Raw genomic sequence first — 23604 nt, forward strand, 5'->3', positions numbered from 1 at the left:
CTCTAGGGGGAGGACATCCCATAACTGGGGCATTGCATCTGAGAAAGCCCACTCTTGCATTTCCATGTACTGTACCTCTCCCAACAGTGGGACACAGAGGCGGGCCCCCTCGACAGCTCTCAACACTCAGGCATGTGTGGATAGGGAGCGGTGCTCCCACAAATATCAAGCCATTTCTCTTATATACATTAGAGGGAAGAGCTACTGCTCCCACCTACGCATATCTGCTGTGGTAGAGCACATATTTCCCAGCATTCCAAACAGCCGCTCTGATCAAACTGATCAGTGCCTAGACTCAGTGATGGGCTGGATGAGGGCCAATAAACTGAAGCTGAATCTTGGCAAGACAGAATCCCTGGGAGTGAGAGGTTCCCAAGTCTGGGAGATAGGCTCATTGCCTGTTCTGGATGGGGGTTGCACTCCCCTTGAAAGATCAGGTTCATAGTCTGGGAGTACTCCTAGATCCATGAAGATCCAATACATAACCATGGTTAATACAAATAACTTTGCAAACTGTGCTTTCACAGCCAAGTTTCCAGTCACACCTTAACCATGGTTTAGGTATTCATACACTTATGGAAAACCATGATTAAATGCTACATCTGCATAGGATTCGCCCTTTCTTCAGTGCAACGCAATTCAAGCAGCTCATGCCTCCTGTAGGGCTGCAGTGGGAAAGAAAACCCATGGATCAGCCTTGCATAGTCAAATACCCACAAGAGTGAGTCGTTTTAATAAACACTTGTTTGCCTGATGCATGAAGGAATTGTACGATATTTCACTTCCAACACAAATAGTCTCAGATCCATCTCTCTCTCCAAGGCCCTTAAGCTTTTGGATTCTGGTGCCTCCAATTTTCAATATTTCCCCAGTCCTGGTAGTTCCAACAACATACTTTAATCAGATGGACAGCTTCTCAGCATAAATTCAGCACACATTAGGATTTACATGTGCATGTTGTTGTTCAGTCATTAAGTCATGTCCGACTCTTCGTGACCCCATGGACCATAGCACACCAGGCCTTCCTGTCCTCCGCTCTCTCCTGGAGTGTGCTCAAGTTCATATTCATTACATCGGTGATGCTATCTAGCCATCTCATCCTCTGCCGTCCCCTTCTCCTTTTGTCTTCAATCTTTCCCAGCATCAGGGTCTTTTCCAGTGGGTTTTCTCTTCGCATTAGGTGGCGAAAATATTTGAGCTTCAGCTTCAGGATCTGTCCTTCCAATGAGCAGTCAGGGTTGATTTCCTTTAGGATGGACTGATTTGACCTCCTTGCAGTCCAGGGGACTCGTAAGAGTCTTCTCCAGCACCACAGTTTGAAAGCATCTATTCTTCGGCGCTCAGCCTTCCTTATAGTCCAGCTCTCACAGCCATACATTACTACTGGGAAAACCATAGCCTTGATTATACAAACCTTTGTCGGCAAGGTGATGTCTCTGCTTCTTACTATGCTGTCTCGGTGTTCCATAGCTTTCCTCCCAACGAGCAAGCGTCTTTTAATTTCATGGCTACAGTCACCGACTGCGGTGATCTTGGAGCCCAAGAAAGTAAAATCTGTCACTGCTTCCATTTCTTCCCCTTCTATATGCCAGGAAGTGATGGGGACAGATGCCATGATCTTCATTTTTTTAATGTTGAGTTTCAAACCAGCTTTTGCACTCTCCACTTTCACCCTCAACAAGAGGCTCTTTAGATCCTCTTCGCTTTCTGCCATTAGGGTGGTATCGTCTACGTATCTGAGGTTGTTGATAATTCTCCCGGCAATCTTAATTCCAACCTGTGATTCATCCAACCCGGCATTTCTCATGATGTACTCTGCATATAAATTAAATAAGCAGGGCAAGAATATACAGCCTTGACGTACTTCTTTCCCAATTTTGAACCAATCAGTTGTTCATTGTCCGCTTCTTACTGTTGCTTCTTGACCCTCATACAGGATTCTCAGGAGACAGGTAAGGTGGTCTGGTACTCCCATCTCTTTCAGAATTTGCCACAGTTTGTTGTGATCCACACAATCAAAGGCTTTAGCGTTGTCAATGAAGCAGAAATAGACATTTTTCTGGAATTCTCTTGCTTTCTCCATGATCCAGCGATCAAATCACATTGGCGATTTGATCTCTAGTTCCTCTGCCTCTTCGAAACCCAGCTTGTACTTCCAGTAGTTGTTGGTTCACATGCTGCTGAAGCCTAGCTTGTAGGATTTGAGCATAACCTTGCTGGCATGTGAAATGAGCGCAATTGTGTGGTAGTTTGAACACTCTTTGGCGTTGCCCTTCTTTGGAATTGGAATGTAAAGTGACCTTTTCCAGTCTTGTGGCCACTGCTGAGTGTTCCAAATTTGTTGGCATATGGAGTGCAGCACTTTAACAGCACCATCTTTTAGGATTTTAAATAGCTCAGCTGGAATACTGTCATCTCCGCTAGCTTTGTTGTTAGTAATGCTTCCTAAGGCCCACTTGACTTCATTCTCTAGGATGTCCGGCTCAAGTTCAGTGACCGCACTATCATGGCTATCAGGGACATTCAGATCTTTCCTGTATCGTTCTTCTGTGTATTCTTTCCACCTTTTCTTAATATCATCTGCTTCTGTTAGGTCCCTGCCTTCTTTGTCCTTTATCATGCCAATCTTTGCACAAAACATTCCCTTGAGATCTCCAATTTTCTTGAAAAGTTCTTTAGTCTTTCGCATTGTATTGTTTTCCTCAATTTCTTTGCATTGTTCATTTAAGAAGGCCTTCTTGTCTCTCCTTGCTATTCTCGGGAACTCTGCATTCAGTTGGATATATCTTCCCCTTTCTCCCTTGCTTTTCGCTTCCCTTCTTTCCTCAGCTCCTTGTAAAGCCTCATCAGACAGCCACTTTGCTTCCTTGCATTTCTTTTTCTTTGGGATGGATTGAGTTGCAGCCTCCTGAACAATGTTACGCACCTCCATCCATAGTTCCTCAGGCGCTCTATCAGGTCTAATCCCTTAAATCTATTCCTCACCTCCACTGTAAGGGATATGATGTAGGTCATACCTGTATGGTTTAGTGGTTTTCCTACGTTCAATTTAAGCCGAAATTTTGCAAGAAGCAGCTGATGATCTGAGCCACAGCCAGCTCCAGGTCTTGTTTTTACTGACTGTATAGAGCTTCTCCATCTTTGGCTGCAAAGGACATAATCAATCCGATTTCGATATTGACCATCTGGTGATGTCCATGTGTAGAGTCGCCCCTTGTGCTGTTGGAAAACAGTGTTTGCTGTGATCAGCGTGTTCTCTTGGCAAAACTCTATTAGCCTTTGTCCTGCTTCATTTTGTACACCAAGGCCATGCTTGCCTGTTACCCCGGTGATTTCTCGACTTCCTACTTTAGCATTCCAATCCCCTGTGATGAAGAGGACATCTTTTTTTGGTGTTAGTTCTAGAAGGTGTTGTAGATCTTCATAGAACCGATCAATCTCAGCTTCTTCGGCCTCAGTGGTTGGGACATAGACTTGAATTACTGTGATGTTGAATGGTTTGCCTTGGATTCGTACTGAGATCATTCTGTTGTTTTTGAGATTGTACCCCAGTACTGCTTTTCCCACCCTTTTGTTTACTATGAGTGCTATTCCATTTCTTCTAAGGGAGTCTTGCACACAGTAGTAGATATAATGGTCACCTGAATTAAATTCGCCCATGCTTGTCCATTTTAGTTTGCTGATTCCCAAGATGTCGATGTTCAATCTTGCCATCTCATGTTTGACCACCTCCAGCTTACCTTGATTCATTGATCTGACATTCCAGGTTCCTAAACAATATTGTTCTTTACAGCATCGGACTTTCTTTTCACCACCAGACACATCCACAGCTGAGTGTCCTTTCAGCTTTGGCCCAGCCGCTTCACTCTTTCTGGCACTACTTGGAAATTCCCTCTGCTCTTCCCCAGTAGTATATTGGACACCTTCTGACCTGAGGGGCTCATCTTCCGGCGTCATCTCTTTTAGCCTTGTGATACGTTCCATGGGGTTTTCTTGGCAAGAATACTGGAGTGGGTTACCATTTCCTTCTCCAGTAAACCACATTTTGTCAGAACTCTCTACCATGACCTGTCCGTCTTGGGTGGCCCTGCACGGCATAGCTTATGGCTTCACTGAGTTACGCAAGCCCCTTCACCACAACAAGGCAGTGATCCATGAAGGGGTTACATGTGCATATAACCACGTTATATGCTGCATAATCAGAGCGGCAGTAACATGCTACCAAGTACCCCGCGGGAAGCCTTGGTGATACAAGACTGTTGTAGGTTTCACTGTAACTACATTTGTTTTCCTCGCATCCTGTGATTACATTGCTACTATTGGTTATCAAGATGTCTGCCTGTGCCTACAGCTAATCCTCCAGGGAATTAAGCTTATGTAACAGATTTATACAGCATAAGCTTAGAAGCTTAACTGAGAGGGAAATATACTGACCATACATTTATCGGTAATATAGGCTCTAGAGATGTTGCATATGCAGCTCATGCACCCAAATTTTACTTGGTTCCTAGACTAGACTAAACACATGTTCCAACTAGAAGCCTGAGTCACAATGGTAAAAGGACTATCAATTTAAATTTCAGTTTTCATAAGGCCAAGAATTCCATTAAAAAAAAAAGACCCCCCACCAAGCATTTCAAATGAAATGTTGAAGTTAATATTATTCCATGCTGAATGCTATAGATATGGCCCAGCATCAAAGGGAGGGAAGGTTGGGCACCCGCCAAGGGCCAACAGCCCAGCAGGGGCCCACTGACAGGAGCCCGTTGGACTTGCAAGCTGAAAGTCTCTCGCTCTGGCCCAGACAGCCATGGTAGTGAGGAGGAGCAGGAGATGCCACGGCCTGCTTGCTCCTTGGCTATCTGTCTGTCAAGCAAGCAAATGGCAGCAATGATGAGAAACAGGATGAGGAGCAATAGCAGCTGGTGACAATGGTGGGAAGACTCACTGAAGGAGGGGGCCTTGCCCAAGGGCCCACAGAAACCTGGAGCCGACACTAATCAATATACATAACTTGGCAGACTGATTCAATATGCTAAGTGGACCTGATAGCATCATCTAAGCTCCATATTTTGGATATGGTCCTCACACATGTGATGAGAGACTATGTTTATGAACTCAAAAATGTGAAAAGCTTGGTGAACCTTTGAGAAACAGACTAACAAATTGGGAAAGCTGAGGCATTTGGTTTTGACAGCAACGTATTATTAAGACATTATCTGCAATTAAGAAGAATTTATAAATGAAAACTGGGATTCTCAGAATTCCATCAGAAGCCCTTTAGAAATAATACAAAAAGAAGACTTGGATGTTACATGGAACCTGTTTGTTAAAGCACACCAGCTAACGACACTTCTGAATGTGGCCATGTAATTGGACAGATCTCTTCAGGGCAGAAGAGGTTGCTCCCACAGACTGGATGACATGTATTCTTGCCACCTTATCTGCTGACATGCAGAAATAGTAAGGAACAAACTTATAAATCATTAAAAAAAGACACTGCAGAGAGTGACGTAACTGGTGACTCAGTCTACTAAGATTTCTATTCTAAATGACATATTTTATGCATTCCACCGCTGTGATTATAATTTGTAGCTTACTCCAGTGAAACAAGCACAAAAGGAGCTTTTAAGGGAGCAAAACATATAAAAATGCAGCTCCCCCGCCCCCAAAGCCACAGCTTAAACAAATTATCAACATGTCAAAAGTATTAAACTAACATAAAATAGTGACAGTGGCTCCTCAGTTAAATAGTTCCACTAAATCTGTGGTGTGTCATGGTTTAGCTGTGCTAGCTGCAATAAAGAAAGGTTCATTTACGAAAATGAGAGAGAAATATTAGGGCAACCTTTTGGAAACAGTGGTGGTCACCAATCATAGTACAGATGGAATGTTTTGAAGCTTTTAATGTGGGATGAACTACGTTTCCAGTTTACACTCACTCCCCCTGCCATTGCACACGACAGATCTTTGTACAACAAATAAACCCTGGTTCTCCTAGATTTCCTGTCCTGTCACAGACAGTAGACAAGATATCCCTATGCTAGTTTGGGGACGGCAATCTCTAGAGCAGGGGCAGGCAATCCAGTCCCCTCCAGATATTTTAGAACTAAAATATCTAAAATATTTTTATTTTAGAAATAAAAATATTTTCTAAAAAATATAGAAAAAAAGCTGTCCAAGAGCACCTGGAAGGTCCCCATCCCTGCCTTAAAGTGACTGGCAACGAGAATGTTGGATAATACAAGAGAGAATGAAATACCAATTTCAGATAGACTGAGAAGTCTATTGTTACATTTCCATAAATTCACTTAGCCTCTACAGAATGAAACCAGGGGGGAGGGTCCCTCACTGATACAAGCAGGAAGTGACGATTCTGCTTCTTGCTAACCAAAGCAAGAAGACACACCACTCCTTGTGAGCTACCAACGCATGCCTAACAGGAGAGACAAATATTAGGCTAGTTTTCTTCGTATGTCAGGGTTTATCTGACACTCTCTTAATCCAAAATTAAGTTCCACAATGTTTATGAACCAGCATGAATTACTCTGATAACAAATACATTTTAGGAGTATTAACTTGTGATTTGCCTTCTGAATAAAGTTGCCCGTTATTCACACACTGATCAAGGGACAAATTATTTTGAAAAATGGTACTACAAACATCTGGCCATTCCCATTATTTGATATGCAAACATATGGTATCCAATGGGAAAGCAAGGCTAAAGAACACTAATAGTACTTGGTTATCAATTAAAGAAAAATAAACACTTAAAACATTAAGCAAAAAGCAAATGGCACAGATACAGATACAGATCTTCAAGCCGGCAACAGAATTACCTGTATGAATACACTTAGTAACAGCTCTTCTCTTCTCCCCATTGTACATTCTTTCAACAGCAATGACCCACTTGAACCAGGGTCACATACGCTGCTGTCCACCACCGTGCCACAGGCTTCCTCTTGGCAGGCAGCTATATATTATATACTGCTCAAAAGCACCAAGTCAAGAGCAACACCTTGTGGACAGAAGCAGCCTGACATGGCACTAAAAAGGAAGAGGCACCAGCATCCTTTATAGATGTATGCTGAAACTTTCACACTTAGCTTCTTAAAACTCTGAAGAGATTTATCCCAGACACCAAAAACATGAACTGTGGGTTTGCTTCAAAACTTTATTCAAGTAAATTCAAGTACTGTAATTGCTGTCTTTCCGAAAAGAGAATGATGGGGGCAGGGATGACTTCCATTGCCAGTAAGTGTATGGAATCAAACTGAAAGTTCCATTTACAAGCATTTCAGCAACATTCATGTCAAAATGCGGGCAAACAACAAGCCCGGCTATCGTCACACATTACTGAAATAAGGCACAGTACACTCCTCCAGGTTTCGATGGGTTTTTATCTTCTCTGTCATGGATACGTACACCTTTTGAAGTCTGTTTAAAAGAACATTAATTTGGGGTCTGGCTATGCAGGTGGCAGATGCCACACTTACAGGACTGTCAATGCCAGCAAGCCTTTTAAAAGGGCTAATCTATCAGATCACTGGAGTAGAGTGATGCCTTCCCCCTGCAAAGCATATGTATAACAGCTCTCTCTGCTCAGAGACCTAAGGAAACAGTTCCCCTAAGGGAACTTGGGAAGCTTCCTTGCATTGGCATTGAGGAAAGGTATAGCTTATTCCTGTAAGGCAAGTGAAAAGGATATCCGACAGCAGAAAGAGAAGAATGAAGACAGTCTCGAAACCAAAACCATAACTCAGGCCTGGGTACCAACTGTCCTAGACACATATTCAAATCTGATTTAAAGAAAATATATATATATATATATATATATATATATATATATGTATGCGCAAACACAAAACAGAAAACAAATGCCTATAAACCATCAAGATATTGTTGTGCTTTTATAATCTTGTTCGGTTTTTAAAGTTACAAGTCTAGAGAAGCTACTTTTTGGATCCCCAAATAATGCTAATCTTCTTTCATTGGACTTTGCATTCTAATCACATTCATAACCATTGGGATCTATATGCTCTGACAGTTCTGTCTTGCTGTCCTGCCTGTCATTAGACACAATTTCATCTTCTGGTCTTGCCCCTCCATGCTCACATTCAGTTGATTCGTTTTCTGGTGGAACTGGGATCACCTCAGGCAACAGAAAACAGACATCGCTCAACACCTGCTCAGAGGTCATACGAGGGTTACAACAGAGGAGATTCAAGAGCAGAGATTTAACTTTATCATCCTTTAAAAAGAAAAAAAAAGGCGAGGTGTAAAGTGAGACATCATGCAAGTCAAGGGAAATAGTTACCAACTTGACTGCCACTTTTAAATCAATCTGAAGTTACTCATGTGCAGACTAGTTCATCAGCCTTCCCTAACCTGGTGCTCTCCAGATGTGTTGGGACTGCAACTCCCAAAATTCTCAGTCAGCATGGCTGTGGCTAGGGAAGGCTGGACTAGTTATATGACAGAAGGGGCCACAAAGGTGGGTTTGACTTATTTGTGGTCTCCGCCAACCAAGTCCTGTGGCTTGTGAAGAGCACTTGGGAAATCAGGGGCATTTTGACCCCATGCTGTGATTTTGCAGAAAGCACAAGCAGTACTTCCTATAAAATATTTATTAGGTTTGCTTATTTTTTTAAAAAAAAATAATAATTAAAAATTGGATTTATTTATTCCCAAAAAAATCCTCAAGGTGGTTTACAATAAAAAAACAGTGAAAAAATATCAAATTATATAAAACACATACACAGCAGGGGTACATAAAGCAGCAGTCAGGGAAAAACAGCATTTAACAGAAGCAGCACAGATTTCAATAAAAATGGCAAAAACAGCCACTTCTAAAACAGCAATAAAAAAGGCAAAAGCATTAACACATACACATGCAAAATACTAAGCCAAATGCTTGCTTTAACAACTATGTTTATACCAGATGCCTCACTTGACAGAAATCACATGACAGGGCATTCCAAATGGTGGGCGTCACCACTGATAAGGTCCTGTTCCTCATCACTACCTACCTTAGCTCAGACAGCTGAGGAACACATATCAAGGTCTCAGATGCTGAACAAAGCATGCAGGAAGGAACATGTACAGCAGGGGAGGGCAAATTGAGATCCTCCAATTGTTTGAGCCTACAACGCCCATCATCCCTCACCACTGGCTATGCTGGCTAGGGATGATGAGAGTTGGAGACTAAAACATCTGGAGAGCCATAAGTTGCCTACCCCCGATATAAAAGAAAGCAGTCCGTAAGTTACCCAGGTCCCAAACAACTTCCTGGAGAGAACCACCACTCCTTTCTTCCATGAAGAACAAGAGAGATGCTACAAATTCTTTTACTTTCCTATGCATTTTTCACATATACCTGACAGAAGTCTTCTACCCATGCCCTAAGTTCAACCTCAGAAGCCTTCCTCCATGTGCCCCTTCAATCAGAGGTTCGGAAGGTGGCCATAAGAGATGGCTTTTTCGGTGGTGGGCCCTGGCTTTGGAAGACCCTACCTAGGAGAGCTTGCCTGACATCTACATTGTTTTGGTACCTGGCTAAGACTTTTCTGATTTCCCAGGCTTTGTAAGGAACCACTTTGTTTGTTTTTTAGTTCCTTAGGTCCTCTTCCTGATGCAAGTTTTACTTTTTGTAATCCATGTTATATTTTATTCATTGTGCTGGTTATGTGTTTATTTGGACTTTTATGCTGCATGGTATTATAAATGATTTATTGTATTTTCACTGTGTTGTTTTTTAATTTGTACAATGCCTTGGGAGAAATTGTTTTATGAGGCATTTAATAAATCCAACTGATAAATTAAAAAAATTGCACCAGACAACTTAATTACCCAGCAAATTAATAACATGACTGGCAAGCAGGGAAACTTTTTTTTTTTTTTTTAAGAATACAACATTTTAGTTGCCATCTTTCAGGGTATCTGGACTGATCTACAACACCCCAATGCAAAGATCATGGCCAAACAATGGTTCAACTTCCAGGGCCATGCCTCAGGTTTCTGCATTCTATTCCTACATACACACATTCACACTCTATGTAAGCTATGGCTACCACTGAAACCTGCAAATTCCAATTCGGGTTTGGAGGTGAGCTATATTTTCCAGTACCATATTCTGCCCAATTCAAACATCATTGCAAATTACAGTTACTGTGAATCACGAGTCTGTAGGTGAGTGGGGACTGCATAAGTCTGAAGCATGGCCTCAATTGGCCATGATGTCTGAATTGGGGCACCGTCACGCAACATAAGCAACTGTTTTACTTCTAAAGAGGTGTGATACATAAAACTGGAATATCCCCACCACTGGCAGTATTCTGAGATAAGTTTTCATGACAGCACATGATTCTACTGTGCAAAATAGTGAATTATCATCTGTCTTTATAGGTTTGGTGCTTGCTGGATTCTCTCTTTTCTACAAGATCTTAGCCCAAACAGAGTATTTGCTATTAATATGCAATGTGCTGGTGGATACCCAGACAAAGGGTCTATTCATAAGAGCCCTGCCGAATCAAACTAAAGGCCTACCTAGTCCAGCATTCTGTTCACACAGTGAACAACCAGTTGTCCAAGAGCAAGACATGACTGCATCCTTGTACTCATGATCCCCTGCAACTGGTACTGAAAGGCATAATGCCTCTGATACAAGAGAGAATATATAACCATCATGACTAGTAGCCATTGTTAGCCTTATCCTCCATGAATTTATCTACCCTTTTAAAGATGTCCAGGTTGGTGGCCATCAATACATTTTGGATTAGGGAATTCCTTTTATCTGTACTGAATCTCCCACCATTCAGCTTCAATGAATGATCCTGGGTTCTAGAATTATATGAGAGGAAGAAAAACCAATCCCTCTCCATACCATGAATAATTGTATACACCTTTACCATGTCCCCTCTCCCTTACTCAACCTTCAACTATTTATTTATTTATTTATTATTTTGTTTCATTTCATTTCATTTCTATACCACCCAATAGCTGAAGCTCTCTGGGCGGTTCACAAAAATTAAAGCTAAAAAGTCCCAAATGTAATTGTTGCTCATAGGGGAATTGCTCCACTGCTGTCTTACTTTAGCATTATGTTATCCTCTATCTTTAATACCTTCCAAAGATGTTTCCATTTTCTTGAAGTTTAGGAAAGAGATAGATGCCTTCTCTAGGCTAACAGTTGTTACACTTAAATCATCTTGCACCTACACTGCTTAAATATCTAAAGTTGGATTATTTAGAATCCATTAAACAAAGTATTTCAGCCAGTTCTGCACTATTATCTGAAATATTTCATGCAGGTAAGAAGACAAGCATACCATATTAAGGTCATCCATTTGAGGAATTCCATCTCTGTTTATTTTAAAGTCTCGGTTTCCAATTAATAGCTGAAAATTTGAAAAGTTGACAAAGTTACATCAAACATAAAATTAGAGAAAACCGAACATGGCTATGATTTCAAGTACCCCATTACACTCTGACTGTCCCAAACCCAGGTTGAAGAGCACCAAAAGTGTTAAGCTAAGGATTTTTTAAAACCCAAATGTATAAAGGTATATTTACGCACAAATACAGTTCAGTGTGCTGCATTTCTTCTGCTGACCTAAAGTTTATGCTTCCTTGAAGAAAATCAATACTGCATAGGACTAGCACAGCGATAGATACATTTTTAACTATTATCCTAAATAGCTACAATATGTAGCTTGCAACACCTATTCTATATGGCTTTAGATCCAAATTTGTTAGAGAATCCTATCAAGAGTATTTGGGAATCCTCCTGGATCCATTAAGTCTCCTGGGATGGGCCATCTTAAAAGCCTCCCCACCCCCACCCCCAGCCCTGCAGAGGTTCAAAAACCTAGCAAATCTAAACCTTAATAGGTAATGATCAGTCCATGATAATAGAGGTTGTTCAAACTCCCCTACCACAGGTCACTTTCAACCTGGTAAGCAAAAATATGCCCTGCCACAGGTGTAGGGCCAGATATGAATTGAGCCAGATCCATGGTTGCCATGGAAGCTGTGAAATTCTGAGTTGCTCCCAATGATGGGGCGTCAACATGTATGTTGAAGCCACCCAAAACAAGCAGTTTGGGAGACATCAACACTACCTCCGAGACCACCTCTATCAGCCTAGGCAGGGGGACTGTGGGGCAGCGGGGTGGGTGGTACACCAACAAAATCCTAATCCTGTCTCAAATCACCACCAAATCTTGGAAGTGCATTGGGTACATACACTCAAATCTTGGAAGCTGCTGTAAAAGGTCCCCAAAAGGAGGATGGATTCACAATTGATCACTGCGACTCCCCTTCCCCTCCCTGCCTACTGGATCTTGCCTGCTGCTGCACTCAAAAGCCCCATGGGAACAACTGGATCAAGATGGCTTTCCTCTTCTCACCCAAATAGTTTACATATGCCAGATCAGCCTGGTCTACATGTGTAGAAGAACCAGGTGGGAATGAGGTGGTAAAGTCCCGAGCTGGCAGAATGGACCACCATTTCAGACTCTATGGGGGCATCCCATTTTTTTATGTTCTTCTAGGACCAAGTGTTTTGGCCTGCAACCCCACTGGCTATGCAGAGTTGCAGGCCAAAACATCTGGAGGCCTGCTCAAGGCAAAACAAATAGAAAACGAGTACAGCTATGAGGGCTAGCTTAGAACCTCTCTCCCAAACATGCCAAGTTTTGTTTTGTTTTTGATGTGGAGGAGTATTCAAAGATGGCACACACACCCCTTGCAGTCTGAAATGGTACCATCCACTGTACCTCCTGCTGCATGTGTAAAGCAGGTCACACATCACATTCCTTAAAATACAAACACATGTTAAAGAAAACAATGTGACAATCCTATTTAGAACCTAGGATGGGCAAAAAATGAAATCCCCTGGTTTAAATCTGTAGGCAACCCAAGGGGCAAAACAAAGGAAGTGTAATAAATGTCGTTCTAAACTGAGTAATAAATGTAGTTCTTTAGCAGTTATGAAAACAGCAATCCTGCTCAAAACTCCACTTGCAACTTAAGACGAAAACATTTCCCATGGTAATTCAGGAGCTAGATGCTGTGTTTTCTAATGAAGTTGATCAATTTGTGAAGGAAGAATTACATACCCAGTAAAGCAGGCAACCAAAAGCATACATATCTGAAGCTGGAGAAGGTGGCTGTCCACGTTTTATCTCAGGAGAAATTAAGCTCAACCCATTCAGTGCCATCAAATTCAATGAAGCACGCTGAACCTAGAACAAATTAAAAATTCCACAGCTTGGAGTTACAACAGAACCTTCCTTCAATCTCCTATAAAAATTGAATTTATGCTAGCCGCAACAGCAGGCAACAAAGTCATTCCACCCCCTGAAGGGACTGTGGAAACAGCCAAGGCATCTATGAAGCACTGGACACTGCCACCACTGCTCTATGTTCAGTGCAGAGTGGCACGAGGGCAGCTGACCACACATCTCTCACTAACTCTCTGTGTCCAACCATTAACAAGCTAGTAACTTCCAGTTAAACTACAACCTACCTTAATCACATGTTCTGCCCTTGAGCGCCTGATTTTCCTTTCAGAAATAGTGTGCCCCACTCCACCCAATCTGGATCAGGACCCTAGCATGGAGGATAGGAGAGCTTCCTTCCCACTGTGGTCCCAATCTGGATCCAGGGGCTCCATACCTACAGTTTGCATGGTGGGGGGAGGGGGGAAGCTCCCATCAGCTTCCATGAGAGTTTTTTCTCCCTTGCAAATTGCAGGCATAGGGAGGTTTGGCCTGGATTGCAACTGAAGAGGGAGCAAATGGCTAAAGCCCCCCTTACTCCCCACACTAGGGTCCCACTCCAGATTGGAAGGCCTCCACTTGCTACTTCTGAACAAAAAGTCATGCACTCAAGGATGTGATTGATGCAGAGTGCATGGATATAATATGAACACCCTGTAGCCAGGTTCTACATTTTGTATGTGCACTCTGCCTCTCTCCCCAATTCTCAAAGAGTGACCCAAAGCTTTGCTAAGTGGTGGGCTACTTAATTCTAGTGACATGTCTGTCTGTGCGTCTTCCACAACCCAGAACACAACCATGCTACAGGGGCTACACACGTAACTCTCCTGCCTGTCTTCTAGCACTGAAGCCCTACAACATTTGAAAAGCATAGGTGGATTATGGTGACAGCAAACTAGAAAGGGCAAGATCTGGCAGAGGTGATTGCCCACACGCCACCCCACCCACACAATGATTGTTTACAACTGCACAGGTATCTTAGGGTTTGCAAAAATACTGGCAACCAACATTGTGTAAACTGACCCTATGTGAAGCATTTTGGTAGTTTCAACAAGTACTTTAAAGGTTGCCTCCCCCCCGCCCCCACGGGACTAAATGGCATAATAGTAACATCAGAACAGCAGACCACCACACTATCTTCAAGAGTCACCTGACTAGAAAACCCCTGGATTTGGCATAGGGTGCTTCCAGATGAAGCTTTTTTGGTGCCATAGAATCATAGAATAGTAGGGTTGGAAGGGGCCTACAAGGCAATTGAGTCCAGAGTATCCAAGTCAGAGCATCCCATCACCCTGACACACTCATGGAATTTTACTGGTGGTCCAGATGTCTCCACTTGAGACCCTCCCATGTTTGCCCACCCCTTCTTCCATCTTTTTACCTACTGGAAAATCCAGTAAGGAGAAAAAAGACAAGAGTAGCTGCACGGTGCCTTCTTTCTGATAGTCGCAAGACCCCTGCGTCTGGGGTCTCAAAAAGCAGAGGAAATCGTGCCTTTAATTAACAACATGGGAGACTTCCATTCATTTATATTCAAAGAGTTGGTTTCTTTACCTCTGATTTGGTGAAGTCAAATTCTCCGACAATTCCTTGTTCTCTGTTTACAGCAAATATGTTGTTTTTATGTACTGACCCGTGAACTATGCCAGCTCTGTGTAGTGTATGCAGACCATGGGCTACTCCTTTCATGACTTTCAAGGTTTCCTAGATAAAAATGATTAGGAAGGAAGTCCTAAGAGATAGATCCTAGAATGTCCCATTTGGCAGACTTCCCCAACCTGGTGCCCTCCTGTTGTGTTGGACTACAACTCCCAGCATCCTCCACCCAGCATGCCATAAGCCTTTCAGGAATGTTCCAACACATACCCATTGGAAGTATTATGCTGCCAATTACAAAGCAAGAGACAAAGTCACTAAGCAACTCCTTGGAAATATTTAAAGCCATGTTGCGAGTCAGGATTAAACTTCAATACATTTCTCCAGATTTCAGGGGGAAACGCTGTATCTACAACAGTTTTTAAAGCAACTTCTAAATTCCAAATGCTCTGAGCCTTGTCAGGGAACACGGCCTAGCCTCCGAAAAGATAGGGAAGGAGAACCTTCATCTTTCTGGGGGCCAAACTGAACATCACATGGGAGTTCCGTGAATGGACATCTGACATCATATTTCTTGTCCAAAAAACACGCTGGGAGGGGGCAATTTGAATCAGAGTCTGTGTGTGTGTGTGTGTGTGTGTGTGTGTTTGGGGGGGGGTTAACCCTTTGCCAATTCCTTGTTGCAAACTCCTTCCTCCAACTGCTATTAGCTGGGGAGGAGAAAGAAGCAGGCACATTGAGGGATCAGTGCTGAGGGGAAAAGACAATGCAGCTTCACAGGACCACAATTCAAATTGCTCCTCCCCCCTCCGTGGCTGCTTTGGGGGCAAGAAAAAGGTATCAGAAGGTTCATTCGTGGAACCATCACATCTGGTTTGGCACAACTACCCCACTAGTCTCCAGTAGGAGACAAGCTCTCTCCAGTCGCTTCTGAAGGACAGAAACAGGACATGGCCCATCCACCCAAGTCCTCACCTGCCTACCTCCCCTCACCCCACACAGAAGACTACTAGAAACGAAGACAGTCCTGCCAGTCCCCCAACATGGTAGGATGTGTCTGAACTGGTGACTCCAGGGTTGGGGGGTTAAGATGGGCAAACAGGAAGCAGAATAGTACCAAATTTTCTATCCAAACCCCAAGATGTATACAGGCAGGTGGCAATGCCGTATCAATTGTAGAACTTATGAACATATGATAGAGGAGAGGTAACCTCTCAAAAAGTTTAGCCCAACCGGCTTGTTTATTTGGGTTATGGTAAATGGCTGCTTCAGGCAGAAGGAATTACTCATTTTTTGTAAGAATGCTCTAGTCTTTTTTGATTGTGGGTTACTCTCTGGGTTCTTTGTACTGGTTCCTGCATCATGGTTTGGTCATACGTTAGATATGCCTGGGAAATTACTGTAAATTAACACAAAGTTGTTTTATTTCTTTACATGTTTCAAAATGTAAGAGGGAATGTTCTTTCCCTACTTTTCTTGTATGCAGTTACCAGTCATATGAGATGGATTTCAGATCTTGTATACATAACAATTAATGGTAAACTGCTTTTTAATTAGTCTATATTTATCTGATTATTTGGGTATGACATATTATCTCAGGTACCTCTAAGCTTGTGTATTTTGCTTTACAAGATCCATGTAGGAATTCAAACATCATGTTTTTCTTGTTTCAGAAAGGGCTGTAATGATTCTTTATATTTTCACCCACTGAAGAGGACAAGATTGGTTGAAACGTGTGATTACATACAGCCTGTATGTGTGATGTACTGATAGGCATTTCTGACTGCTAATTAATTGTTTTAATTTTGTGTGAAATATTTGTGTTTATATTAAAATTTTGTTGTATTTTTTCTGTTTTAGTGATTGCAAGTGGATAAAGACAGAACTGGTTTACTGGTGTCTATTTTTAATCATAACCATAAGTGACTGGTCAGATAGGTAACTATGGTATGGATGAAACATGGCCTGTCTTGAAAAGCTAAATTCACTGCTTGACATAACAGAGTACTTAGGTGCAGAAGGTGAGTGAACTGGGGTTTCACCACACCAGGCTTTTTATCCCGCAACTTACCGGGGCTTTTGCTTCTGAATTTTTTGTGGGATTAAGATTGGCTTCTTTACACAGGAGGACACGTGCTCTGATTTGGGGACTTCATTTGTCTGCTGCAAGTTCTATATGTTTCATTATACCACCACTAGATGGCGCTGTTCAATAGCAAAACTGCATAATTACATACTGACAATATAGAGGATTAATGTTCCTTATCGGGTTATCTCTGATCTTTTTAAACCCGGGTAAACTGTTGGAAAGTCTGGGAGACACCCTGGAGGTTGATGATGTCATCTAGAGAACCCACAAACTTCCGTGAGTGACCCATCATGCGCATGCAGTAAAAGCCTTGTGTAGAAATGCTCTCAGTTTCTTCACACATAGCTTACACATACAGTGTTATATTACTTACTTCTGGAGTTAAAGGTGTGGTAGTCTGCAATGTGCCCAGGCTTGCACCAGCATAATATGGGACCATCAGATATGCCACAGGATCAGACTTTAGAAACAAAGACAGTACAAAGGCAGTGTGTGTTGGGGTAGAATGTATCAGATGTCAAGATACTGCAACATTTCTACTATTATTGGGAAATAAAACAATTACAGGGGGGGTCATCCTTTAAGTATACATGGTACTTTATTCTGCATGGAAAGGCTTACCTTTCGTTTCATTTGAGTCTTTTACACACAGACCTTCAGTTACAAAAATGAGTGCATATCAGTATATAACTTGCCTTGCATAAAAATAGGAACATCAGCTGCATTAAACCAGATTCCTCCTTCAATTCTCTCCAGACTTTGTGATACTTTGCTGCTCTTTCTATCACTCCTGTTTCAGTATTCATATCCACAGTATATCCCTAAAGTGGTAAATAAATTCAGGTATAAATTGGGAGGCTTCACCTTTATATTATTATGTTGCTTCCCCACCAAAAAATAAAAAGAAAGCATCTCAGGGAGTGTCTGCCAAATCAGCAATTATTGTATTCCAAGAGTTGATTTGGGATGCAATGTATTTATCTACAATTTAGCTTGTAAACGTTCAACAATTGAGGCCAGGGATGGGCAACTGTTTAGGCCAGTTTCCAACCCCCTGGACCCACCTGCAGGCTGCATTCCTGCCGCTGCCACTGCACTGCTAAAATCTGGCAGCGTGGCAGAAGCAACAATATTGCTGTTTTGCTGTCAAATTGTTTTCAAGATAAAATTGTCGATTTTAAGCCTCCATAGTGGTTTGCTGCCAAAATTTGGTGGCAAACCAACAATTCTTTTGGCCACCACTGAATTTTGGTGGGGGTGGCTGGGGGCTGTGTACTGCCCATTCCTGACTTAGGCTATCGATATGGCTGCAATTCCTGGGTGTCATTTATTGCATTCTAACATTATTATCGTGCTTCTCATTTGTCATACAATAATGGCACTGAGAAAACCCAAGAGCTGGTAAGGAAAGAATTGGAACGGTTTTATATCTACCCAGAGATGTAGGCTGCAATCCAGACAACTGCATGGATAGTTTCTGGATGTTCAGCCAAGAATTACGACCTTCTTCAAAGCCAGTGGTGGGAAAACTGTGGCCCTCCAGATGTTGTGAAGACTCCAACTCCCATCAGTCTTGCCAGCATGGCCAATGGTCAGGGATGATAGAAGTTGCAGCCCCACATCATCTGGAGGGACACAGGTTCCCAAGCTTCTGCTCTAGGCAAACATGACAAGGGGCTGTTTAATAAGGTGATAGAAACTCCTAGCCACCATGTCTCACTCTCTGAAAACTGGCCTTAGACTGATTTCTTCAAACTCAAAGATCAAGGATGGAAAAATTCCCACGGGCTCAGTTGCTCACGCACCGGAAGATCTGATGCTGGCATCAAGGAACCTGAAATATGTTTTTCAGCTCAGCAGTGGGACTCGAACACCCAGATGGTCACACTGGCATCTGAGACTTTTAAAGCATCCCGGCCTAGTCAAAGACGTGACTTGTATCAACAGGTTTTTTTAAAAAAAAGCTAGAAATTGTACCTTTAGGAGAACTTTATGCCCTTGAACGTCTGAGCAAACCAGAGGGCGCTTTGTGCTCAGTTCCTTCATTGGTTCAGCATCTAGAAGATCACGCTCCAAACTAACTGTCAGAAGACCTCCCGAGTTCTGGAGAAGTTTACACCAGTTGCCTTATAAATCCCAACATTGCACAAATATAAACATGTCTAGATCATCAAACTAAATCACATTATCTGTACATAACCATGGAAAAGGAGTCTCCTAGCACTGTTTGGGGTTCATGGGGAGGGAGAGAAAGAGGAAGGGAGGAAAGGGGCCATTCTCTTTCCCACCTTCCTGGAACCTCTCCCTGCAGTGCTATGAAGGGTTCAGGTGCATGGTTGCTCTATGCCCGAATGGGAGGTTTCTGGAAAGCAGGGGAAAGGAAAAGGTGTCCTTCTTTTACTTGCTCCTGAAACATTCCCATATGGAACAAGAAGGGGAGGTTTTTAGCCTTGTGGTGGGCACCCACTACTATATGGCAGCCCTCCTCAACCTGATGCCCTCCAAATGCATTTGAATACAATTCACACCATCCCCAGACATGGGAATATGGATGGTGGGAGTTTTAGTCCAACAAATCTAGAGCGAACTAGGTTGGGGAAGGATGCTGAAAGGCAGGGATGGGGAATTTGACCTGCAGAGGTTCCTTATCCAGTCCACAGAGGTTTGGGCTCCCTCTGCAAAGCCCAAGTCTCTGCGGACTGTGCCCACTCCTCTTCCCAAGCCCCACCCCCAAGTCTACAGGCAACATGGGAAGTAGATGGGGAGAGGAAGCCCCTTGTTATCTATCTTTGGTCTGTGATTGCAGATAATGAGTGAAGCCAGCTGCGCATTCCGCCAGCCCTTGCAGAAGTCCCTCCAAGTACCAGCCAAATGTGTGTCACTGCTGCTTCTTGTTCCCCATGTGGAGGACAGGAAGCAGGAGCTCTTGCAAGCACTGGCCGTGCCTTCCCACCAGTGCCACTTGCCACCCCAATCAGCCACATCCCCAATGTCATTTGACTCACAGAAGGCTAGGGTCACCTGGCCCCCAGCTTGAAACCAGTTCCCCACACCTGCTATAATGTGTTAGGGACTCAAACAGGCTTCCGTCCCTGTTGGGCTGGTCTGAGGGAGAAGGTTACTATCTTTTTCTTTTAATTTACAAATATTCTGTATACTGGGGGAGGGCGGGGAGACTCCCCTGAGTATGAAGAAACCATTACCTGAATTTAGGGTGGCATTTTTTTTGTAAAAACATTTCATCCGTTTAGCATAGCCCAAGGGTGGGCAACATGTAGCCCATGGGGTGCATACAGCGCCCCCCACACAATGCAGCCCCCCCAAGTAATTTTTAAAATAATGAAAAAATGGCATACAAAGCACTAAAGATCAAATTTAGCTTTGACCTTAATTTGACCTTTTTGTCGCTTTGTAGTGCTCCTGACACCTGGAGGGGGTGGTTAAAAACATTTGTTTTTTAAATTAATTTTTGGATCACCCAGAAAACTGCCGCCTACGTGTGTGTGGGGGGTGAATATGGCCCCCAGAACTCCCGAAAGTTGTCCACCCCTGGTCTAGGAGGAAGTCAGTTCTAGTTTTACTGACAGCAAAAGAGATGAACCAGCACCAGCAATAGAACAGAGGCAAAATGTTGCAAATGACAAAAGCTATACAAGACATTTTGGGAAGGGAACCGTGGAGCCCGAGAAGAGGAAGCGGGTTGAGACAAGGACTGCCAGTAACTCACCACTTGACTAAAGGCAATTTGGCCCAGAGGAAAAAGGGTGGGTGGGATGAGAAGCATCCAGAGAGTTACCGGAACACCTGGCACTGGCGGTAGATGGTCAAATTCCTGCTTTTATTTTATACTCTGGCAACCATAACTTCAAACAGCCAGAAGTTTCTTCAATTCAGCCAGAAGCAAAACAAAAAAACTTACCATGTATTTCAGAATCCCTGCTTTGGGATGGAGGAGTGGCAGTTCAGGGAACCATTTCTGTACCAGCTGGTTAAGTTTCTCCTGAATTAGAGATGAATTCCACAATACCCATCTCAGCATGAAAACAACACACAGCAATATGTTGGAAACTAGATTAACTGATGTTTTATTCTGTAATACCACAAATGGCAAATTTGCAGTCAAGAAGCGATATAGGGTGAGAATTCATGGATAATTACTCTCCCCTTCACACTACACTCCTGGAATAATCCCCATTCCCCAAGGCAGAATGCTTATACCTGCCGATTCAGGAGCCACAGCTACTCCACTGACCTAAAGAAAAGGCATCTACAATGAGGTATGATTATAGCTTCACTCGTACCCCCATTCTTCTGAGCAGAGCAACATCTCTAGCTATGCACAGTTGGCTTCCTTAACTAGCCAACCAAGGAACCTGCCTGGTTCACCCAGGAAGGAGACAGTTCTGAGTTAACAGCTGGAATTTATATTTTCAAAAATAGAAGATCAACAATTGCCTGCTACTTCCTTGTTCCCAGAAGTCTTAGGGGCATTGAAACCTGAAACCATCACGTCACCCGAAAAAGCCTATTTTGAATGTCTACAAACCCTCCTCTTCCATATCATCTTAAGACTGACTGTTCAAACATCCTGACTACAACATCTAGTCATCCTCTTTTTCTCCTTTTCTCTTCTATCTCCCCCACCCCGCCACTGCCTCTGTCTCAACCTGCTTTTGAAACATCTTGCCTCATTAAGAGATCTGGAAATGTTGAAAGCTTGCACACCTTTTGTGATCTCTGCGTTGGTCTATACGGATTCTCTAGATAGCATCACTGATGCAATGAATATGAACTTGAGCACACTCCGGGAGAGAGTAGAGGACAGGAAGGCCTGGCGTGCTATGGTCCATGGGGTCACGAAGAGTCTGACATGACTTAACGAGTGAACAACAAATATGGATTCTGGAATTTTTCTTATGGCCAAGATGACTGCTTGGTTTTTTAAATCTTAACTAGGGCTGTGGTGAGAATTCAAAGCAGGGGCGCTTACACAGTTGAGCACCCCTGCTCAAATTCTTCAGAGCAGAGTCAAGGTGGGAACAGCCCATTGCAAGCAGCCTCACCACCACCTTACCAAAGAGAAGGAGAGGGTGTTTTTTTGCCTTGGGAGAGAAGGGGAGCATTCAGGGGCTTTTCAGGGTATTGAAACAGGATACTCACAAATCACCAAGCACTTTCATCCCTAATTTAGGGTGAAATCCTAAGCATGTTTAGACAGAAAAAAGTCCTACAATTTCCAGCATGCCCCAGCCACCCTTGTCAGCTGGGGCATGCTGTAAGACTTTTTTCTGCACCCTTACCCACTCAAACATTCTATGCAAAAAATAAGACTTTCCTCCTATATTTAGAAAGGAGATGTCACCACAAAAGATACTCTTATAATTCAGTGTTATTCATACCCAATTTGCTATGAAGAGGATGGAATGACTACATGGAAGAGAGGTTTAGAACCACTTCTTCACACTCATGATAGGTCTTTGATCTACAAGTTGTGCCAATGATACACTGCATGGCATAACACAGAGGTAGACAACATGGTGCCCACAAGCATACTGAGCAAAGGGCTGTGGATGTGCCTGATCTCATCTGATCTCAGCAGCTAAGCAGTGTCAGGCCTGGTTAATACTTGGATGGGAGACAGCCTGGGAATCAGGCTTCCTGCACTGAGCAGCGGGTTGGACTCAATGGTCTTGTAGGCTCCTTCCAACCCTATGATGCTATGCTATACTATCTAAGCACCAGTGTGCCCTCGGACCCCTTCTTTGGTGCCCAAAGAAATACCCTAGTCCTCTCAATTTTTATCTAACAGTATTTTATATGTTCTTACTGGCAGCTGGGATTGCTTCAAAGTGAAGTGGGAGCTTGTAGCTAAGGCCATCTTAATTTCCCAAGAATGCCTCTGAGCAGATTACTTGTCCTCTGCAACTAGCTACACCCACTCATGGCAGCCATTTTATGGTTGGGCCCAGGACAGCTTCTCAAGTTTCCAAATGTGCCCACGGGGCCAAAAGATTGCCTACCCCAGCGTAACACATATTGAGTAAACTCGGGGGGGGGGGATATCTGTGTCAGATGTTCACCCTTTTCAGTTTACGCCATATACATTATGCAGTACAATATGCAAAGTGAACATTCAATCAACACAATACCGTGTTTCAAAAGGTGCTTATGGAATTGAATACTTACATATTCTTCTTGTTCCCTGTATATTTCCTGGAATAAGTTATTTCGTAGTGCAGTGATTTCTTCTTTTATCTTTGCTATTTCAGAATCACTGTAATCGTCAGACTGAAGGCAGAAATTTTAAAATGTATCACCTCAGATTATTATGGTATTATTATATCAGGTCATATAATCTATTACAAATTGAGAATGCCACTTTTTTTCAAACACACATTCTAGGGTAGAGCCACTAGATCAATCTAATGTACTTTCTTACTTTTCACCTGATAAGGTTAATACCGATTTCTTTTGGATTTTCCTTTGTTTACTTCTTGAAAGCGGTCTCAAGACAAATTACATTGTAGTAGCTGGAAAGGGCATGGGGACTCAATTTTATTGCCATATTGCCACAAACACCACATCTTTCTCACAGACAGATCAACCTATTGATGATGATCAAGTAGTATTTTCATGTAT

General features: G+C 42.8%; 1 protein-coding gene across 1 annotated transcript in view; it reads right to left on the reverse strand.

The window, feature by feature from the left end:
- Nucleotides 1–7163: 7163 nt before the first annotated feature.
- STK31 (serine/threonine kinase 31) overlaps nucleotides 7164–23604 on the reverse strand; it is a 58508-nt gene continuing 42067 nt past the window's right edge. Inside the window, exons 16-24 of the mRNA XM_084858556.1 lie at nucleotides 23152–23253; nucleotides 20885–20965; nucleotides 18943–19068; nucleotides 17661–17786; nucleotides 17339–17425; nucleotides 14835–14984; nucleotides 13119–13244; nucleotides 11328–11396; nucleotides 7164–8251 (exon numbers count right to left, since the gene is read on the reverse strand). Coding sequence (XP_084714682.1) covers nucleotides 8006–8251; nucleotides 11328–11396; nucleotides 13119–13244; nucleotides 14835–14984; nucleotides 17339–17425; nucleotides 17661–17786; nucleotides 18943–19068; nucleotides 20885–20965; nucleotides 23152–23253 — 1113 coding nt within the window. The 3' untranslated portion in view covers nucleotides 7164–8005. The remainder of the gene's footprint in view (nucleotides 8252–11327; nucleotides 11397–13118; nucleotides 13245–14834; nucleotides 14985–17338; nucleotides 17426–17660; nucleotides 17787–18942; nucleotides 19069–20884; nucleotides 20966–23151; nucleotides 23254–23604) is intronic.

Source organism: Heloderma suspectum, chromosome 5, assembly GCF_057233095.1.
Source record: "Heloderma suspectum isolate Gila_16-S chromosome 5, 16-S_ref, whole genome shotgun sequence".
Lineage (NCBI taxonomy): Eukaryota > Metazoa > Chordata > Lepidosauria > Squamata > Helodermatidae > Heloderma > Heloderma suspectum.